General features: G+C 44.9%; 1 protein-coding gene across 1 annotated transcript in view; it reads left to right on the top strand.

The window, feature by feature from the left end:
* CNNM3 (cyclin and CBS domain divalent metal cation transport mediator 3) overlaps nucleotides 1-17,570 on the top strand; it is a 39,785-nt gene that overhangs the window by 14,938 nt on the left and 7,277 nt on the right. The window contains exons 2-4 of the mRNA XM_060683534.2: nucleotides 9,734-9,877; nucleotides 15,124-15,276; nucleotides 15,867-16,036. Coding sequence (XP_060539517.2) covers nucleotides 9,734-9,877; nucleotides 15,124-15,276; nucleotides 15,867-16,036 — 467 coding nt within the window. The remainder of the gene's footprint in view (nucleotides 1-9,733; nucleotides 9,878-15,123; nucleotides 15,277-15,866; nucleotides 16,037-17,570) is intronic.

The raw sequence follows: 17,570 nt of genomic DNA, 5'->3' as shown, positions 1-17,570 counted from the left end.
CCTACTCCTACTCTACTCTACCCTATCCTATCCTATCCTACTCTACTCTACCCTACCCTATCCTACTCCTACTCTACCCTACCCTACCCTATCCTATCCTACTCCTACTCTACTCTACCCTACTCTACCCTACTCCTATTTCTACTCTACTCTACTCTACTCTACTCTACTCTACTCTACTCTACTCTACTCTACTCTACCCTACCTACCATGAAATGAACCATGGGGGTAAACTTGGCTGCTCTTTTGATATTCCCATAATGATCTTGTTTTCCGCTGTATTTGCTGGAGGGACAGCAAAGTAGGGACCAAATTGTTGTGTACCCGTAAAAGACAGATAGGTAGAAAGGCCGTGGCCGGGCCATGTCATCAGCTACCTGAGTTTTGCCATTCGATTTGCCTTATGCAGTTCTTTAAGGTAGGTCCTCCTGCCCCCTCTGTCCATAGAGAGGTTCGATTTACCGGTGGTGGCCGTGTGTGCAATTGCTATCTATCCTGCTTCAAGATCGCAAGATTGATTCCTTGACTTGTGACCGGAATTTGCAGCCGGAATTGAAGCAATTCAATTCATAAATACTTGTACGTTTATTTCTTGTCGTTGTTTTTTTTGGCAGCTGTATCCTTGGCAGAGGAAAAAAAAAAATCCATTCTGCATTTGTAAAGAACCTGCATCGCCCTCCCTCTGTGTGTGTGTGTGTGTATGGGTGTATGTGTGTTTCTCCAGCCACCTCCTGAAATGCTTGGCAGGAAGAGCCGGTGACACCCGTGACCTCAGCATAGCTGTGGGGATCTGGCTGCTGTCCTGGAGAACAAAACGACCGATTCACAGGTTGACTTTGCAGCTCCTGCACTTCCTCCTTAAGAGGGCCAGGAGTTTAAATCTCCAGAAGAATCTCGTGCTTTTCATTCAGACCTTTAACAGACTGTTGGAAGGGACCTTGTAGTCATCTAGCCCAACCCCCTGCCCAAGCAGGAAACCCTACACCATTTCTAACAGATGGCAGCCCAGTCTCTTCTGGAAAGCCTCCAGTGATGAAGCTCCCACAACTTCCGATGGCAACTTCTGTTCCATGGGTTGATTGTTCTCACTGTCAGGAAAATTCATCCTTATTTCCAGGTTGAATCTCTCCTTGATCAGTTTCCATCCATTATTCCTTGTCTGGCCTTCGGGTGCTTTGGAAAATAGTTTGACCCCCTTCCTCCTCTCTGTGGCAGCCCCTCAAATATTGGAAGACTGCTCTCATGTCTCCCCTGGTCCTTCTCTTCACTAGACTAGCCGTGCCCAATTCCTGCAACCGTTCATCGTATGTTTTAGTCTCCAGTCCTGTCATCATCCTGGTTGCTCCTCTCTGCACTTTTTCTAGAGTCTCAACATTATTTTTATAGTGTGGTGACCAAAACTGGGTGCAGGACTCTAGGTGTGGTCTTACCAAGGCTTTATAGAGTGGTATTAGTACCTACCTTGATCTTGATTGTATCCCTCTTGTTAATGCAATTTAGGATTCCATTGGCTTTTTGGGATGCCGCTGCACACAACTGGCTCAGATTTAGCTGGTTGTCCACTAAGACTCCAAGATGCCTCTCAGAGTTACTACTATTAAGCCTAGTTTCACCCAGTCTTTATGTGTACTTTTGGGTTTTTCTTGCCTAAATGTAAGACTTGACTTTTCTCTCCATTAAATTCTTCCCTCTCCTTCTTCTCCCTCCCCCATTCTTACCCAAAATCCCCTTCCCTTTGATTGACCTCATAACCGAGACACACTCCGCACCGGGCACACGTGGCAGGAATTAACAGCTTTTGTTCCAATTCATCCCGACAGCCAAACCAAATGAATCTCTCTATATGTGTGCGAAGTAGGTGCCCGCCTGCCATGTCGAATGGAATGCAGCCTCCGAGTGTTTGGCATAACTTTTTGGAATTTAGAAAGCCTCTGCTTCTAGCTCTTCATGGTGGAGAATGAACAGGGCATTTATTTTATTTTATTTTATTTTATTTTATTTTATTTTATTTTAGCTTCGAGTGACATTTTAATTAATTACGTTTGGTATTGAAATAAGACAAATGGAGGCATATGACATAATTCATTCATTAATGAACTTAATATTGATCACATGATACTAATAGGATTTGCTTTTAGTGGCCCTTATGTCATTAATCATTCACTTATGCTTCCAAATTTCTAACTTCTGTTCCTGCTAGTTAGCCATTGATAATCCCATGTTAAGAAGTATTCGGTTTCTTCCTTCTCCTTAATTTTAAGTGTTAATCTATCCATTTCTGCACATTCTAATATTTCTTGAAATTACATTTTCTTCTGTAGGGATCTCTTCGTTTTTCCACTCTTGCGCCAATGCAATTCTAACTGCTGTTAACACATGTAAAATTAAATATGTATTCCCTTTATTGTATTTTTCTGGTAAAGCAAATCCTCTTTTTTTAATCATATAAGACTGATCATTGGTAGGAAAACCTCCCAGCCACCGGAGTTTCACTGCAGTTTTTCTTCCCTAAAAGTTTGAAACAAATTCTCTCGCTTTGGGTTAAAATGAGCCTTGGTAGAAGAACTTGGTACTTGTGTAATGAACTGAGTGTTCTGAGCATTGGTGAATGTGCTGAACTGTAAATCAATTGCACTCTGCACATGTTAGGACTCTTTGCCAAATGTGGTTGGGTTAGCTTGTGGTTCAGCGATAAAGTTAAAATCTTTAGAATTCTTTATTGGCCACGTGTGATTGGACATACAAGGAATTTGTCTTAGTGCACATGCCCTCAGTGTACATAAAAGATACATTCATCAAGAATCATAAGGTACAACACTTAATGATAGTCATAGGGTACAAATAAGCAATCAGGAAACAATATCAATATAAATCATAAGGATACAAGTCATACAGTCATTAGTGGAAGGAGATGGGTGGTGGGAACGATGAGAAGATGAATAGTAGTGCAGACTTAGTAAATAGTTTGACAGTGTTGAGGGAATTATTTGTTTAGCAGAGTGATGGCGTTTGGGAAAAAACTGTCCTTGTGTCTAGTTGTTCTGGTGTGCAGTGCTCTATAGCTTCGTTTTGACGCTTATCCTTGAAATTCGAAATAATTTAAAGCAGGATCTCCGTTGAAGGATCTGGAAAAGCACAGTGAAAACGCAGGAGCGTGTCCTTTAATTGCCTGGTCTGTTGAAAGTGATGTGATCGGGGTAGATAAAAATCAATGTTTTTTTTAAAAAAAAAAGTAAAAAAAAAATCAGATTTCTTTTTAATTTAAATCAGATTTTTTTTTTATTTTTCTCAAATTTATTTTACTAAAATGCTTTTGGAGTAAAAATCTTATCTAAAGCTAGTTTTCTATTTAAGATACATTCATAATTTAGTTTATTCGGCATGAAATGGAGCTTAGTTCTGTAGCCTGAGGCTGCAGATTCTGCAATATTGGGACGTTCGGTGAGTCAACAGCGGGTCAGAGAGGAGGAGCCGCTGCGGGACCGAGATGACAGTTGCTCTTCAAAAATGATGATTTAAATCGACTTGATTTAAATCAAGGCTTTTTACTAGTGATTTAAATCGTGATTTAAATTGACTTGACTTAAATCAAATCCACCCTGGATGTGATGGATAAGGTGAAAGCAAATCAGGAATGCCCACTGTGTTTTTATTTTCTCCAAGCACCAGACTTTGAGGAACAGGGCAAATATTTTTCTCCAGAGGCGTTTTTGCTTTTAAAAACCATCTTTGATATTGCTCTGTGCCTCTACCTGGCAAGTGCTGGTGTTCTTGGAGAGTTAAAAACCTGTCACCTGTGCCAGAATTTACGGCTTTTGCATGCTTTTCCCTTGAAATGTCCATTAGTAGTGCAGTTCCATTAAATTCACTTGCCTCTGTCCAAATTCTCCAAATACCGATTCTCAAAAGCACCTGAGGGACAAGGCCAGAAATAAAAGATGGAAGCTTAAAGAGAGAGAGAGAGACTCAGTCTAGAACTAAGAAAGGATTCTACAAAATCCCCATTTCCATTCCTGGGGGAAGGATACTGCAAAATCCCCATTCCCTCCCTACTCCTGGGGGAAGGATACTGCAAAATCCCCATTCCCTCCCTACTCCTGGGGGAAGGATATCGCAAAATCCCCATTCCCTCCCTACTCCTGGGGGAAGGATACTGCAAACTCTCCATTCCCATCCCACTCTGGGGCCAGCTAGAGGCACGTGTGCCATCGCCAGCTGCTCTTCTGGTTTCCGGTGTGCATATGCATGCCAGCCAGCTGGTCTTCACTGGCGCCGGAGCACCAGAAAATGGCCTGAAAAACAGCCCAAAAAACAGGCTCTTTTGGGGACATTTTTCAGCCCAAAAACAGCTTAAAAACAGCCAAAAAACAGGCATGTGCGTGCCAGCCAGCTGATCTTCACGGGTGCTGGAGCGCCAGAAAACGGCCTGAGAAATGGCCAAAAAACAGGTATGTGGCGCTGGCCAGCTGGCCTTCACAGGTGCCAGAGTGACTGGAAAACTGCCTAAAAAATGCCCCCCAAAAGGCTGTTTTCGGGCTGTTTTTAGGGCCACAAACAGCTTGAAAACAGGCCCCAAAATGGCCAAAAAACAGGCATGTGTGCGCTGGCCAGCTGCTCTTCGGGTTTCTGGCGCTCCGGTTCATGCACAGGCACACGCATGCCCACACATTCTGCTTTGGGCACTCGGTGCCGAAAAGGTTCGCCATCACTGGTATAGGGCAAGGGTCAGCAATCTGCGGCTCTGGAGCCTCATGTGGCTCTTTCATCCCTCTGCTGCGGCTCCCTGTTGCTAGTCGGCTCCACAGTTGATAGGGCTTTCGGTTAGGACAGGTAGAGGAAAAAAGACGCCGTGCTAGGAGGAGACTCTATGGTAGTGGTGGTGGAGGAGAAACTGTACTTCCGGTCGGCAGAAGAGAAAAGGACGCCGTGCTAGGAGGAGACTCTATGGTAGTGGTGGCGGAGGAGAAACTGTACTTCCGGTCGGCAGAAGAGAAAAGGATGCCGTGCTAGGAGGAGACTCTATGGTGGTGGTGGTGGAGGAGAAACTGTACTTCCAGTCGGCAGAAGAGAAAAGGACGCCGTGCTAGGAGGAGACTCTGTGGTGTGTGGCGGGGGGGGAACCAGACTTCCAGTCGGCTCCAGAATTGAACGGGGTCTTCTGGTTAGGACCTTTGTGGCTCTTTAAGTGTTTAGGGTTGCCCAGCCCTAGTATAGAGTTTCTTGCTTGAGCAGAAAAGCAGAAAGTTGGACTAGAAGACTCCGTTACTCTGTATTGTGTATCCCCTGTGAAATTCTCTGCCTCTAGTGTTTTTTCAAACTTGGCCATTTTAAGAGGTGAGGACTTCCAAGTCCCAGAATTCCTCAGCCGTCACGAATTCTGGGAGTCGGTCCACACAAGTTTGGGGCGGGGGGAAATACAGCCCTGAGAAATGATTGGGAGCAGCTCTTCTTTCACCCACGGAGGCAGGAGAGGTTTGCCTGGCTTGCGCCCACGGACGGGGCTCAAAGAGAGAGCAGAGTGGCCTTCTCGGCCTGTCCCTCCTTGCTTCTTCAGCTGGGCTTCTTGGGTTCCTTCCAGCTTCACGGCAGGCCTCGTTGACGGAAAGCTGACTTCCCGCTTTTGCTCAGCTCCTCCTCTGGCCCGAGCTGAAAGGCGTGCATCATGCCACTCGCGGGTGGCGTCATCAGCTTTTCAGGAGCCTGGAGTGCGTGCCTGAGAACAAAACAGCCACCTGCTGATAATTTGGAACGGGCTCTGGACCGGCTCGGTGGCACGGCGCCAGGGTTAGTGCGCGGAGCAAATTCCAGGCCGTTGGGCTAAGCTTAGAAACTTCGAGGCCAGGAAGGGCCTCTTCTTGGAAAGGAGAGAAGCAACCTTAGAACTAAGGAGAAATTTCCTGACAGTGAGAACAATTCATCAGTGGGAACAACTTGCCTGCAGAAGTTGTGAATGCTCCAACGCTGGAAGTTTTTTAAAAAGAGATTGGATAACCATTTGTCTGAAGTGGTGTAGGGTTTCCTGCCTGGGCAGGGGGTTGGACTAGAAGACCTCTTAAGGTCTCTTCCAGGGTGGATTTGATTTAAACCCAAGTCGTGATTTCAACCAAGTTTAATTACTTGATTTAAACCAAGTAGTGATTTAAATCACTACTAAAAAGGCTTGATTTAAATCAAGTCGATTTAAATCATAGTTTTTAAAGAGCAACTGTCATCTCTGCCCCGCAGCAGCTCCTCCTCTCTGACCCGCTGTTGACTCACCGACCGTCCCAATATTGTAGAATCTGCAGCCTCAGGCTACAGAACTAAGCTCCATTTCATGCTGAATAAACTAAATTATGAATGTATCTTAAAAAAGAAAACTCTCTTTAGATAGATTTTTACTTGAAAAGCATTTTAGTAAAATAAATTTGATAAAAATAAAAAAAAATCTGATTTAAATGTTTTAAAAATCCGATTTTTAAAAAATTTTTAAAATCAATTTTTATACACCCTGGTTCCTTCCAACTCTGTTTATTCTATTCTATTCTATTTTATTCTATTCTATTCTATTCTATTCTATTCTATTCTATTCCACGCCACTCCACTCCACTCCACTCCACTCCACTCCATTCCATTCTCCATTCTCCTATTCTATTGTATTGTATTCTATTCTATTCTATTGTATTCCATTCCATTCCATTCCATTCCATTCCATATTTATTATTCTATTCTGTTCCGTTCCGTTCCGTTCCGTTCCATATTTATTATTCTATTCTATTCTATTCTATTCTATTCTATTCTATTCTATTCTATTCTATTCTATTCTATTCCATTCCATTCCATTCCACTCCACTCCACTCCACTCCACTCCACTCCACTCCGCTCCATTCCATTTATTCTGCTCTGTTCTGTTCTGTTTTGTTCTATTTTCTATAATTCCTATTCCTCTTCTCTTCTCTTCTCTTCTTTTCTCCTCTCCTCTCCTCTCCTCTCCTCTCTTTTGTCTTCTCTTCTCCTCTTCTCTTCTCTTTTCCTATTCTCTTCTCTTCTTCTCTCCTCTCCTCCTCTCCTCTCCACTCCTCTCCTCTTTTCTCTTCTCTTCTCTTATTGTCTTCTCTTCTCCTCCTCTCCTCTCTTTTCTCTTATTCTCTTCTCTTCTCCTCTCCTCTCTCTTCTCTTTTCTTATTCTCTTCTCTTTTCCTTTCTCTTCTCTTCTCTTCTCACTCAGGAAACATAAGAGAATGGAAGTTTCCCTTGCTTTCTGCAAAGTCCTGTAGGGTCTCACAGCATACCATGGGGATGCCCAAAAGAGTGGAATCAGGTGCTTTTAAAGAGCTCATTTGTATTTAAGAAACATCAGCGCCCTACTTTCCTGCATGGCAACGGGCAAGGCGTCTCGTAAACAAAGTGGGCATTCAAAACCGGCCAGCGGAGGATTATCATGAAAGCAAACAGCTCAGAATTGGCATAAACGCAGCCAGCCCATCAGCTGCCTCCACTCAGCAAGCCAAGCAAAGCATCCTAAAGATTTGAGATGAACGTTTGGCAATAATGGGAACTGGGTTTTTTTTTGTCTTCTGCTTCAGATAATTATTTTCCAGCCTGTAAGTGGTCTTCTCGCATAGATGTGTGTCCCACCTTCCCTCCAATCCCAAAACAATCCCTTCTTTCTAGGTGTAAAGCGGGAGAGAATCAAAAGCAACATCGGCATACCTAGTGAATGAGATTGTGATGATCAGTTCTGGACTGCAGAAGTCTAATGTGCCACCAGATGGCAGCATTTTCTATTTCACGGCCCCCTAGTGGCTCTCCAGTTTTTTGCAGCCCAGGTGCAGTAGCTCTGCTACCATGGCTGTTTTGTGAGTATTTCAGAAGTGGGGTTTCAGCAGGTTCTGACCAGTTCTGGAGAACCGGTAGCGGAAATTTTGATTCGTTCGGAGAACCGGTAGTAAAAATTCTGACTGGCCCCGCCCCCATCTATTCCCTGCCTCCCGACTCCCAGCTGATCGGGAGGAAATGGGGATTTTGCAGTAACCTTCCCCTAGAGTGGGGTGGAAATGGAGATTTTACAGTATCCTTCCCCTGCCACGCCCACCAAGCCACGCCACACCCACCAAGCCACGCCCACAGAACCGGTAGTAAAAAAAATTGAAAAATTGATATATTTGCTTGACTTTCACGATCATGTCAGCATAGATTATTAGGCAAGGAACCGACAGTAAGAACAATAAAATAACTCCTACATCTGTGAACACAAAGACGCCAAGATCGAATTCAAAACCTTCTTGAATCCTTCTGAAGAAGGGGAGAGGCAGCTCACGAAACCTTCCGCCTTTTAATAAAAATTATTAGTTGGGAAAGACACTGTCCTGATTTGTTTAATATGCAAAAGTTGCCTTTAGCAGGCTCACTAGGGCAAGACTTCGAGTGACGGCTCAAAGGTTGGGACCATCCAAATCTCAGAGGCCGTGGGGTACCCTAGATCTTGCTATGATTGTGGTCCTGCACCCTGTTTCCCCACATCTATGGCTTTGGAAAGGTTGGGGAGGCACCCCGTGAGCCTTGGCTTCTCTTCTCTTCCACAAGGCGGAGAACTTGGCCCATTTATTTCCGACTTTGCCTTTCTGTGCTGAGCATTTGGAGAAGTGTTTCTCAATCTTGGTAGCTTGAAGATGGGTGGACTTCAACTCCCAGAATGCCCCAGCCAGCAGCGCTGGCTGGGGGATTCTGGGAGTTGAAGTCCACCCATCTTCAAGCTTCCAAGGTTGAGAAACATTGATTTGGAGGGTTCCTTCTCTTTCAGAACGGTTGCTGCAACTGGGTATGTCTGTTGTTGTTGTTAGTTGCGAAGTTGTGTCCAACCCATCGCGACCCCACGGACAACGTTCCTCCAGGCCTTCCTGTCCTCTGCCATCCTCTGGAGTCCATTTAAGCTCACGCCGACTGCTTCAGTGACTCCATCCAGCCGCCTCGTTCTCTGCCGTCCCCTTCTTCTTTTGCCCTCCATCGTTCCCAGCATTAGGCTCTTCTCCAGTGAGTCTAGTCCAGGCGTCAGCAATCTGCGGCTCTGGAGCCGCATGTGGCTCTTTCACCCCTCTGCTGCGGCTCCCTGTCACTCAAACTATGCATCGCAACTGCCAATGTGCGACACCTGCCGGCACACAATTTATTGAGCTTTTCAACCGTGGATAAATCCAAGAAAAGAAAAGTTTCAGAAGAAAACAGAGCTTTTAATTCAACATATGCTAGTTTTGTGGCCGCTCAAGAAATAGTCAGGCATGGGAAGGGTTTTTGTGGCTCCCGGTGTTTTCTTTTCTGTGGGAAACGGGTCCAAATGGCTCTTTGAGTGTATAAGGTTGCAGACCCCTGATCTAGGGTATGTCTAGTCTGATGAAAAGAAGGATGAGGGGAGACATGAAGCAGTCTTCCAATATCTCAGGGGCTGCCCCAAAGAAGAGGGAGTCAAGCTATTCTCCAAAGCACCTGAAGGCAGGACAAGAAGCAAAGGGTGGAAACTTATCAAGGAGAGAAGCAACTTCGAACTAAGGAGGAATTTCCTGACTGTTAGAACAATTAATCAGTGGAACAACCTGCTTCCAGAAGTTGTGAATGCTCCAACACTGGAAGTTTTTAAGAACATGTTGGATAACCACTTATCTGAAGTGGTGTAGGGTTTCCTGCCTAAGCTGGGGGTTGGACTAGAAGACCTCCAAGGTCCCTCCTTCCAACTCTGTTATTCTATTTCTACTTCCAGGGAAATCCCACATGGCTATTGTGCAGAAGGTGAACAACGAAGGGGAAGGGGACCCGTTCTACGAAGTCATGGGGCTGGTGACCCTGGAAGACGTCATTGAAGAGATCATCAAGTCGGAGATCATGGATGAGTCAGACGACTACAGTAAGTGGGTTCCAACACAGGTATGGCCTGTTTAAGGCATCTTCTGCTTCCGTTTCTGACTCTCCTTGTTTTTCTTAGCCCCGCTAAGTTTGCTTTTTGCTAGAATGACAGGTCTCTGCCTTCTAGAGCTCTAAAGCCCATCATCCCAGAGAGAGCAGGAAAGCTATGGTAGGTTCTAGAACGAGGGAACAAAGCAACGTCGGAGCCTACAGTTAACTCATAAAGCTCAATCGCTTTAAGATGTGTGCACATAAACTCCACCATGCCAGAGTTGGGGAATTCTGGGAGTTTATTTATTAACCTAGGGAAATTTATATTGCCGCCTATTCACCCATGGCAACTCGAGGCGGCTTACAAGAATATATAAACATCATATTAAAAAAAACAATAAAACTAATAAAAGAGAGAATCATATAATAAAATAATATAACATATTTTTTGGAGTGTAAGACATATTTTTCCCCCTCTAAAAGAGGGTGAAAATTTGGGTGCATCTTATACACCAAATGTAGCCCCGCCCACCCACTGGCCCCCACCCTTTGGCCTCTGCCTCCCAGCAATTTGCCTCCTTGCAGCAAACGTTCCGTTTCAGTTTCAGCTTCAGCACAGTCTGATTATCACAAGCAGCTGATTGTCAGTTGGATCGGCCTTCCCACCATCAGCTGTTTCAGGCTGCAGGGATTGCCATTGCCTATTGCCCTGCAGGCCTCCGCTGTTCGCTGCAAGGAGGCAAATTGCTGGGAGGCAGATTTTTTTTTTCCTTGTGCTAATCAGGCTGTGATATAAATGAAAGTAAAGCAGGCTGTTTGCTGCAAGGAGGCAAAATTGCTGGGAGGCAGAGGCAGATTTCTTTCTCTTGTGCTAATCAGGCTGTGCTGAAAATGAAACAGGCTGTTTGCTGTTTGCCGCAAGGAGGCAAAATTGCTGGGAGGCAGAGGCAGATTTCTTTCTCTTGTGCTAATCAGGCTGTGCTGAAAATGAAACAGGCTGTTTGCTGTTTGCTGCAAGGAGGCAAATTGCTGGGAGGCAGAGGCAGATTTTTTTCCCCCCTTGTTCTCCTCCCCCAAAAAGGTAGGTGCGTCTTAAAGTCCAGAGCTTCTTATACTCCAAAAAATATGGTAATAAAATCCCACCCACCCCCACCTCCTGCCCCGGCGACAGCACCTCACACGAGCCATTGAATGGGCTCCATCCTGCTCTTGGTTCCCCAGGCCCACTGGCAGAACCAGGTCTTCAGCGCCTTCCGAAAGAGTGTCAGAGTGGAGGCCATTCTAATCTCTGTGGGAATAATGTTCCAGAGAGAGGGAGCCACCACGGAGAAGGCCCCCCTTCTGGGTCCCACCAGGTGGGACCTGCAACATTACCTGCCTCCCCGCTCTGCTGGGTCGGGTATGTTCCAGAGAGAGGGAGCCACCACGGAGAAGGCCCTTCTTCTGGGTCCCACCAGGTGGGACCTGCAACATTCCCTGCCTCCCCGCTCTGCTGGGTCAGGTATGTTCCAGAGAGAGGGAGCCACCACGGAGAAGGCCCTTCTTCTGGGTCCCACCAGGTGGGACCTGCAACATTCCCTGCCTCCCCGCTCTGCTGGGTTGGGTAGATGTGACCGGCAAGAGACGTTGAGTTGAAGTCCACCCATTTTAAAATTGATTGAGGAACACTTGAGTTATTTCCAGGGTTTATTTAACAAGCAGTTTTCACAGAGGCCTCCATTTCAAGCTTTTCCTCCCCAATTTCTATCATCTTCATTGCCCGATTTAGCCCACCCAGCGCCCAGGGTATTTAAGACAGGATATTTATTCTACTACAGAGCCCATGGGAGCTTCCTTTTCTGTAGCAGAGGTCAAGAACCAAAGGCCCTGTAGATGTTTTGGGCTTCGGAACTCTTCTGTCGTACCCCCACTAGCAGGAAGATTGTAGGAATTGTTGGAAACGTTTGAGAGGAAAGTTGCAAACTTTTGGATTTTTTTAAAAATTATTTTATCTTTGGTAGAAATGTAATAAAGTATAAAAGGCGATATTTGAGAAGGATGAACCTGCTGCCCTTCCTCTGTAGCTTAGTCTAGTACAGAGGTCTTCAAATGTGACAGCTTTAAGCTATGCTGGCTGGAGAATTCTGGGAGTTGAAGTCCACAAGTCTTTTTTTTTTTTTCTAAAAAGTTTTTTTTTAATTTTTTTAAAACATAAACATAAAATACATCTTTTTAGAACGAAGCATTGATCCAGTCATAAATTGGTACAATCACAAATTCATCTTTAACAACGACTCATCTCCACTAATCATCATCTTATAAAAATAATAAAGAAATAAAACAGAGAGGGAAAAAAAAACCTTAACTCGCTCAAAACCCTGGTGGCGCAGCAGACTAAAGCACTGTTATTAACATCAGCTGCCTGCAATTACTGCAAGTTCAAATCTCACCAGGCTCAAGGTTGACTCAGCCTTCCATCCTTTCTAAGGTAGGTGAAATGAGGACCCAGATTGTGGGGGCAATAAGCTGACTTTGTATAAAAATATACAAAAGTATGAAGGCTATTGCTTAACGCCTTGTAAGCCGCCCTGAGTCTCCGGCATTTAATCAAATCAAATAAAAAAAAAAAAACCAATTACCTTTCTATTATTTCACCTCAAATCTTAATTTCCAAATAACACAACTTAATGTTTTACAAAATTGTTTCCCTAAATTCTTATCTAATTTATAATACCATTATCCGAGAACCCGTTACTTAAATCTTTAAACCCTAGCTCAATATCTTTTTTTTTATTTAAATGAGCGTATCTTAAAAATAGAAATCATTACTATTATCATAAACAGTATCTTAACTATCACTCACCGCAGATCCTCTTCGTTACTATTTATCTCAACATAATCATCCTAATTTACAAATAACCACAACATAATCATTTTTAATTATTTATCACAAGTCTTAAAAGCTGCCATGTTTGAAGATCTCTGGTCTAGTGTTTACTGGATTTAGCTGAAGATCCTTAAAGTGAGCTGCAAAGCATTGTTCATAATTTTTATTATGGCAGGTAACGCTGGAAAAAGGGCTTTCCTGGCTCAACCAGGGACTTAGCGATGTCCCTGGGAGCCTCAGGACGTGCCCTCCACTACCACAGTCAAAGCGAGACTGTGCGGTCCGGTTCGGACCATCCAGCAGCGGAGTTTCTCGGCCCCTAGAAACCCCGTGCATCTCGCCGCGGCGCCAACTTCCAATAGTCCCCTCAGAGTCCATTCTTGACTGAGGAGTCCTTGGTGCTCCCTGAGCTTGGTTGGTTTTCTTGCAGACGTTTTGTTCCCCAACTACATAACATCATCAGGGCTAGAAGGGACTGGGGTTTGCAGGGAGGAGGAAGACTGTGGGATCCTTGGTGCTCTCTGAGCTTGGTTGGTTTTCTTGCAAACGTTTCATTACCCAAATTTGGTAACATCATCAGGGCTAGTACATGACTAGCACGGATAACGTTATTTAGTTTGGGTAATTCTCTGTGGAAATTCTCAGTCATCCAGGACACGGTTGCCCCAAAGATGCTTTCTCAAAAGGCACCTGGACATCCTTTGTTTTTTCCTGGAAGACATTACTTCAGAACTGAGAAAGCTTCTTGGATGAGAAGCGAAACGTTTTCCAAGAAAAACACACGTCCAGTTGCCTCTTGAAAAATGATAGTTTGGATAATAAAACGTCTGCGCGAAAACAACCGAAGCCCAGAGAGCACCAAGGACCCCTCATTACAATCCTGAGCTACAAATATTCTCCTTTGTTGTTTCTTGACTCCTTCAAAGTTGTGTAGTTTACTGAAAGAGAAGAAAAAAAAGTTATTTTTTTCCCCAGCCCGATGTCTGTAAAAGCAAACTCGCATAGAACATTTTTTTTTTAAAATGATCGTAGGCGGAAAATGATTCAAGGGACATTTCAGTTTAGGTTTCTATAATCATTTTTATCTGCTTTTGGAGGGTTTTTAAAAGAAATGGGATTTTAGTTGGATCAGCATCCCCTAAACTGAATCTCACCCTCTAAGCAGGGATGGGTAACCTCTGGTCTGCCAGGTATTAAAATACAGCTGCCCAATATGGCCAGGGGTAAAGATGCTGGGAATTCTAGGTCAGCAAAAACATCGGGAAAATCATCTTCGGTCAGAATAACTGAGTTGGAAGGGACCTTGGAAGATCTTCTAGTCCAGGGGTGTTAAACTCAAGGCCCATGGGCCACTTAGATCTGGCCTGCGGGGCCGCCCTGGAAAGAGAGCAAAGGACCAGTCCCGTTTTCGGCCATGGCCCTCCCAGCCCTCGTTTTCGGCCACGATGGCCTCCTGCAGCCCTCTGCCAGTGAAAATGGAGCTTGGGGTGGGGGGGTGTTCACCGCGTCCCATTTTCGCTGGCAGAGGGCTGCAGGAGGCCATCGTGGCCGAAAACGGGGTGCAGGCAGAGAGCTATCAAAACAAACTAAAAAACAAAAGGAGAAATGTTTCCCCTTTTGCATTTGAGCATGCAAGAAGGGACAGGAAAGGAAAAAGGGAAAGAGGAAAGAGAAAGAAAAAGAAGGAAAGGAGAAGGGAAGAAGGAAGGGAAGGGAAGGGAAGGGAAGGGAAGGGAAGGAAGGAGATTATAATGAGAATGAGGGAGGGTCTGAGGGAAGTCTGGCCTTAGCCACAGGTGCCCCTGACACAAATTATGTCAAGCTGGCCATGCCCATCTTGGCCACACCCACTCTTCCCCCCCGCCCCCCAGGTCAAACATAACCCTGATGCACCCCTCAATGAAATTGAGTTTGACACCCCTGAGCTAGAGAGTATCTGGTAAAGGACTTTCTTCCTAGCAGATATCCAGGACCAGCGTAGGTGGCCAGGACGGTTCCGTAGCTTAAAATAACAGAACAACAGAGTTGGAAGGGGTCTCGGAGGTCTTCTAGTCTAGCCCCCTGCCCAAGCAAGAGACCCTATACCATTTCGGACAAATGGGGTTGTTCAATCTCTTCTTAAAAACCTCCAGTGTTAGAGCATTCACACCACATCTGGAGGTTTGGCCTTGGAGTTTCCTTCCTTTGGAGGTTTTTACGGCCATGAGGGCTGGAATCTTGGAGCGGGTATTTAAAAACGACACCCAGATGCCAAATTGAAGGCTGTACCCCCTCCCCCCCCCATAACGATGTCCTGTGATTGCCCTGCCTTTGCACAAAATTGTGCAGAGGCCCGTAACCAGTTGTGCAGTTTGATTCTTCTCGCTGTTCTCTTTGCCTCCAAACTCCAGGGGAGAACCGGTTGAAGAAGAAGCCACCTCCGCTTGGGACACTGATGGACCGCCGGAAAGAAGATTTCTCCTTGTTCAAAGTTTCTGACAACGAGTACAAGGTGAAAATCTCCCCTCAGCTACTCCTAGCTACCCAGCGCTTCTTATCTAGAGGTAGGAAGAAACGATGTCTTGTTGTGGAACCACTGTTATTTTATTTTATTTTATTTTATTTTATTTTATTTTATTTTATTTTATTTTATTATTTTATTTTATTTTATTTTATTTTATTTTATTTTATTATTTTATTTTATTTTATTTTATTTTATTTTATTATTTTATTTTATTATTTTATTTTATTTTATTTTATTTATTTCTTCTACCTTCATATTCATCCAAACCATTCTAACATTTCATTTCTAAACCAATATTATAATCATCATTTGTACACAATTATAGTATCAGTCATTTATATCTCTTTTCCAACCAACTATAAAAATAATTCCATGTTTTAAAATATTCTGATTCCTCCTTATCTTTAATCATCAAAGTTAATCTATTCATTTCTGCACAGTCTAAAAATTTTTTTTATTACTTCTTCTTCCAACGGTATTTTCTCTGATTTCCAATTTTGAGCATATACAATTCTATTCTATAAAGTTGCCCAGATCCCTGCTTTTTTTTTTTTAACTGTCTCTTTCTTTTTACAAAAATATGATGCAACCCTACCTCCCCTTTTGCTATCCCCCTCCCTTGTCCTCCAGAGGTGGATCTCTTCAGCCCAGGCCGAATCTCGGAGAAGGTCCTGTTGCATCTGCTGCAGCATCCCAGCGTCAACCAAGAAGTGAAGTTTGACGACTGCAATCGCTTGGCCCCAGAACATTACTTGTATCAGCGCAACCAACCGGTCAATTACTTTGTGCTCATCCTGCAGGTACTATATGTCTAAAGGCATGCAGGGAAGACCTTGAGGGAGGGTGGAGGCCCTGGTTCAAGAACCAGGTTGGGGGCTAAAGCAGCTGCCGAGAAACGAGGCCATTGTGATCCAGACCCAAGTAGGTAGTAATCGACGCAAACAGTTCCGAAAGAAACAGACTTTATTAGAACAGCTGAGAATTAACTCATTCTCAGCGTAGTCCAAACTGAATCAAGACAAACTCCTCATAACACAAATTCTTCAGTCTAATCACCAACCTTGGTATAATTGGGCAAACTGCCAAAGGCTTCTCTTGGCAAAAGTTCAAAAGCAGAAGACGCCGACCAGAGATAATTGCAGCAAGACTATCAACGTTGTTTTCCGACAAAGAGCCCAAGAGCTGTTGCTGGTCTTTTAAGCCTTATGGGAGGGGCCAATCATCTCTTGGCCTTACTCCCGAGTCGTCCTCTTTGCTGTAGCTGCTCCTGCCTTCTGGCAGCTCTTCTCATACGTGCACTAGGAACAGGCTCCTCCTGTTTCTTTGCCTCTCTGCTGTCAGCCTCTGGAGGCTCTGGAGTCCGCACATGACTCCCCGATGGCCCTGGCCCCATCTCTGCCTCCGACGCAGAGCCTTCATCCGGGCCTTCTCCAGCCTCCAAGACTGGCCCCTGTTCTTCCTCAGACTCATCGCTGTCCGACTCCGCTGCCAGCTCCTCCGGCTGCTGGCGGACCACAACACTAGCAAAAGTCTAGCAAACAATGCAAACAGGCAGACCGTGGCCTCCAGACCCAACCCAAAAGGAGCAGCCTGTCACGTGAAGTGAGGAGTACTTCCAATAGAGGATCATTGGTCACAGATGGCCCAGTGGACCCTGAGGACTACATCAGGGGTGTCAAACTCAAGGCCCAATTGTGGTCATAAATCGAGGACTACCTGTACGCTGTAGGGCAGGGATCTGGTCACTTTTAAGACTTGTTGGACTTCAACTCCCAGAATTCCCCAGCCAGCCATACTGGAAGGCAGCATGGAGAGAATAAACGAGGGAGGAATGCACCACTGTATAAACGGGGAGGCATGGAACCGACCACTTTCAATCCTTCCACAAATCCTACGCAACTGGAAGACCTTCACTTAGCACTTAGTAGGTCCCCGTAGTTTCCAAGACTAATTTTGCTCGATCGTTAAAATAAAAGGGATGCCTTCTGTGGCATCGCTTCTCACCCGGAATTCAAAATGGTCCAGACCATTGTGCCATGTTGCTGGCATGCCCTTTCTGATGCATAAACAGAAGCCAGCACAGGACTCCCCCCCATCTCGTGAATCAAAAACCTGAAATGCTACTAGCCCTTGCTCTTCGGCCACTCCATTGAGGAGGTGGGGGGAAAAAAGCCACTGGCATTGTAATCTCTCTGGGCTGGGCTGAGTAGCAAGTCCTAATGCCAGCTGGGAATGGAAATGGAGAAGAGGTGAGATGCCAAGAGGAGGCTGGATTATTGAGGAGGAGAAGGACAGTCAGGTTGTGTTCCCTGCCCTCAGAGTGGGCTCTAGAGA

The sequence above is a fragment of the Pantherophis guttatus genome, chromosome 9 (genome assembly GCF_059756535.1).
Source record: "Pantherophis guttatus breed Tessera chromosome 9, ASM5975653v1, whole genome shotgun sequence".
NCBI lineage: Eukaryota > Metazoa > Chordata > Lepidosauria > Squamata > Colubridae > Pantherophis > Pantherophis guttatus.
Note: the sequence above shows the minus strand (reverse complement) of the source record. Positions and strands in the feature narration are given on the sequence as shown.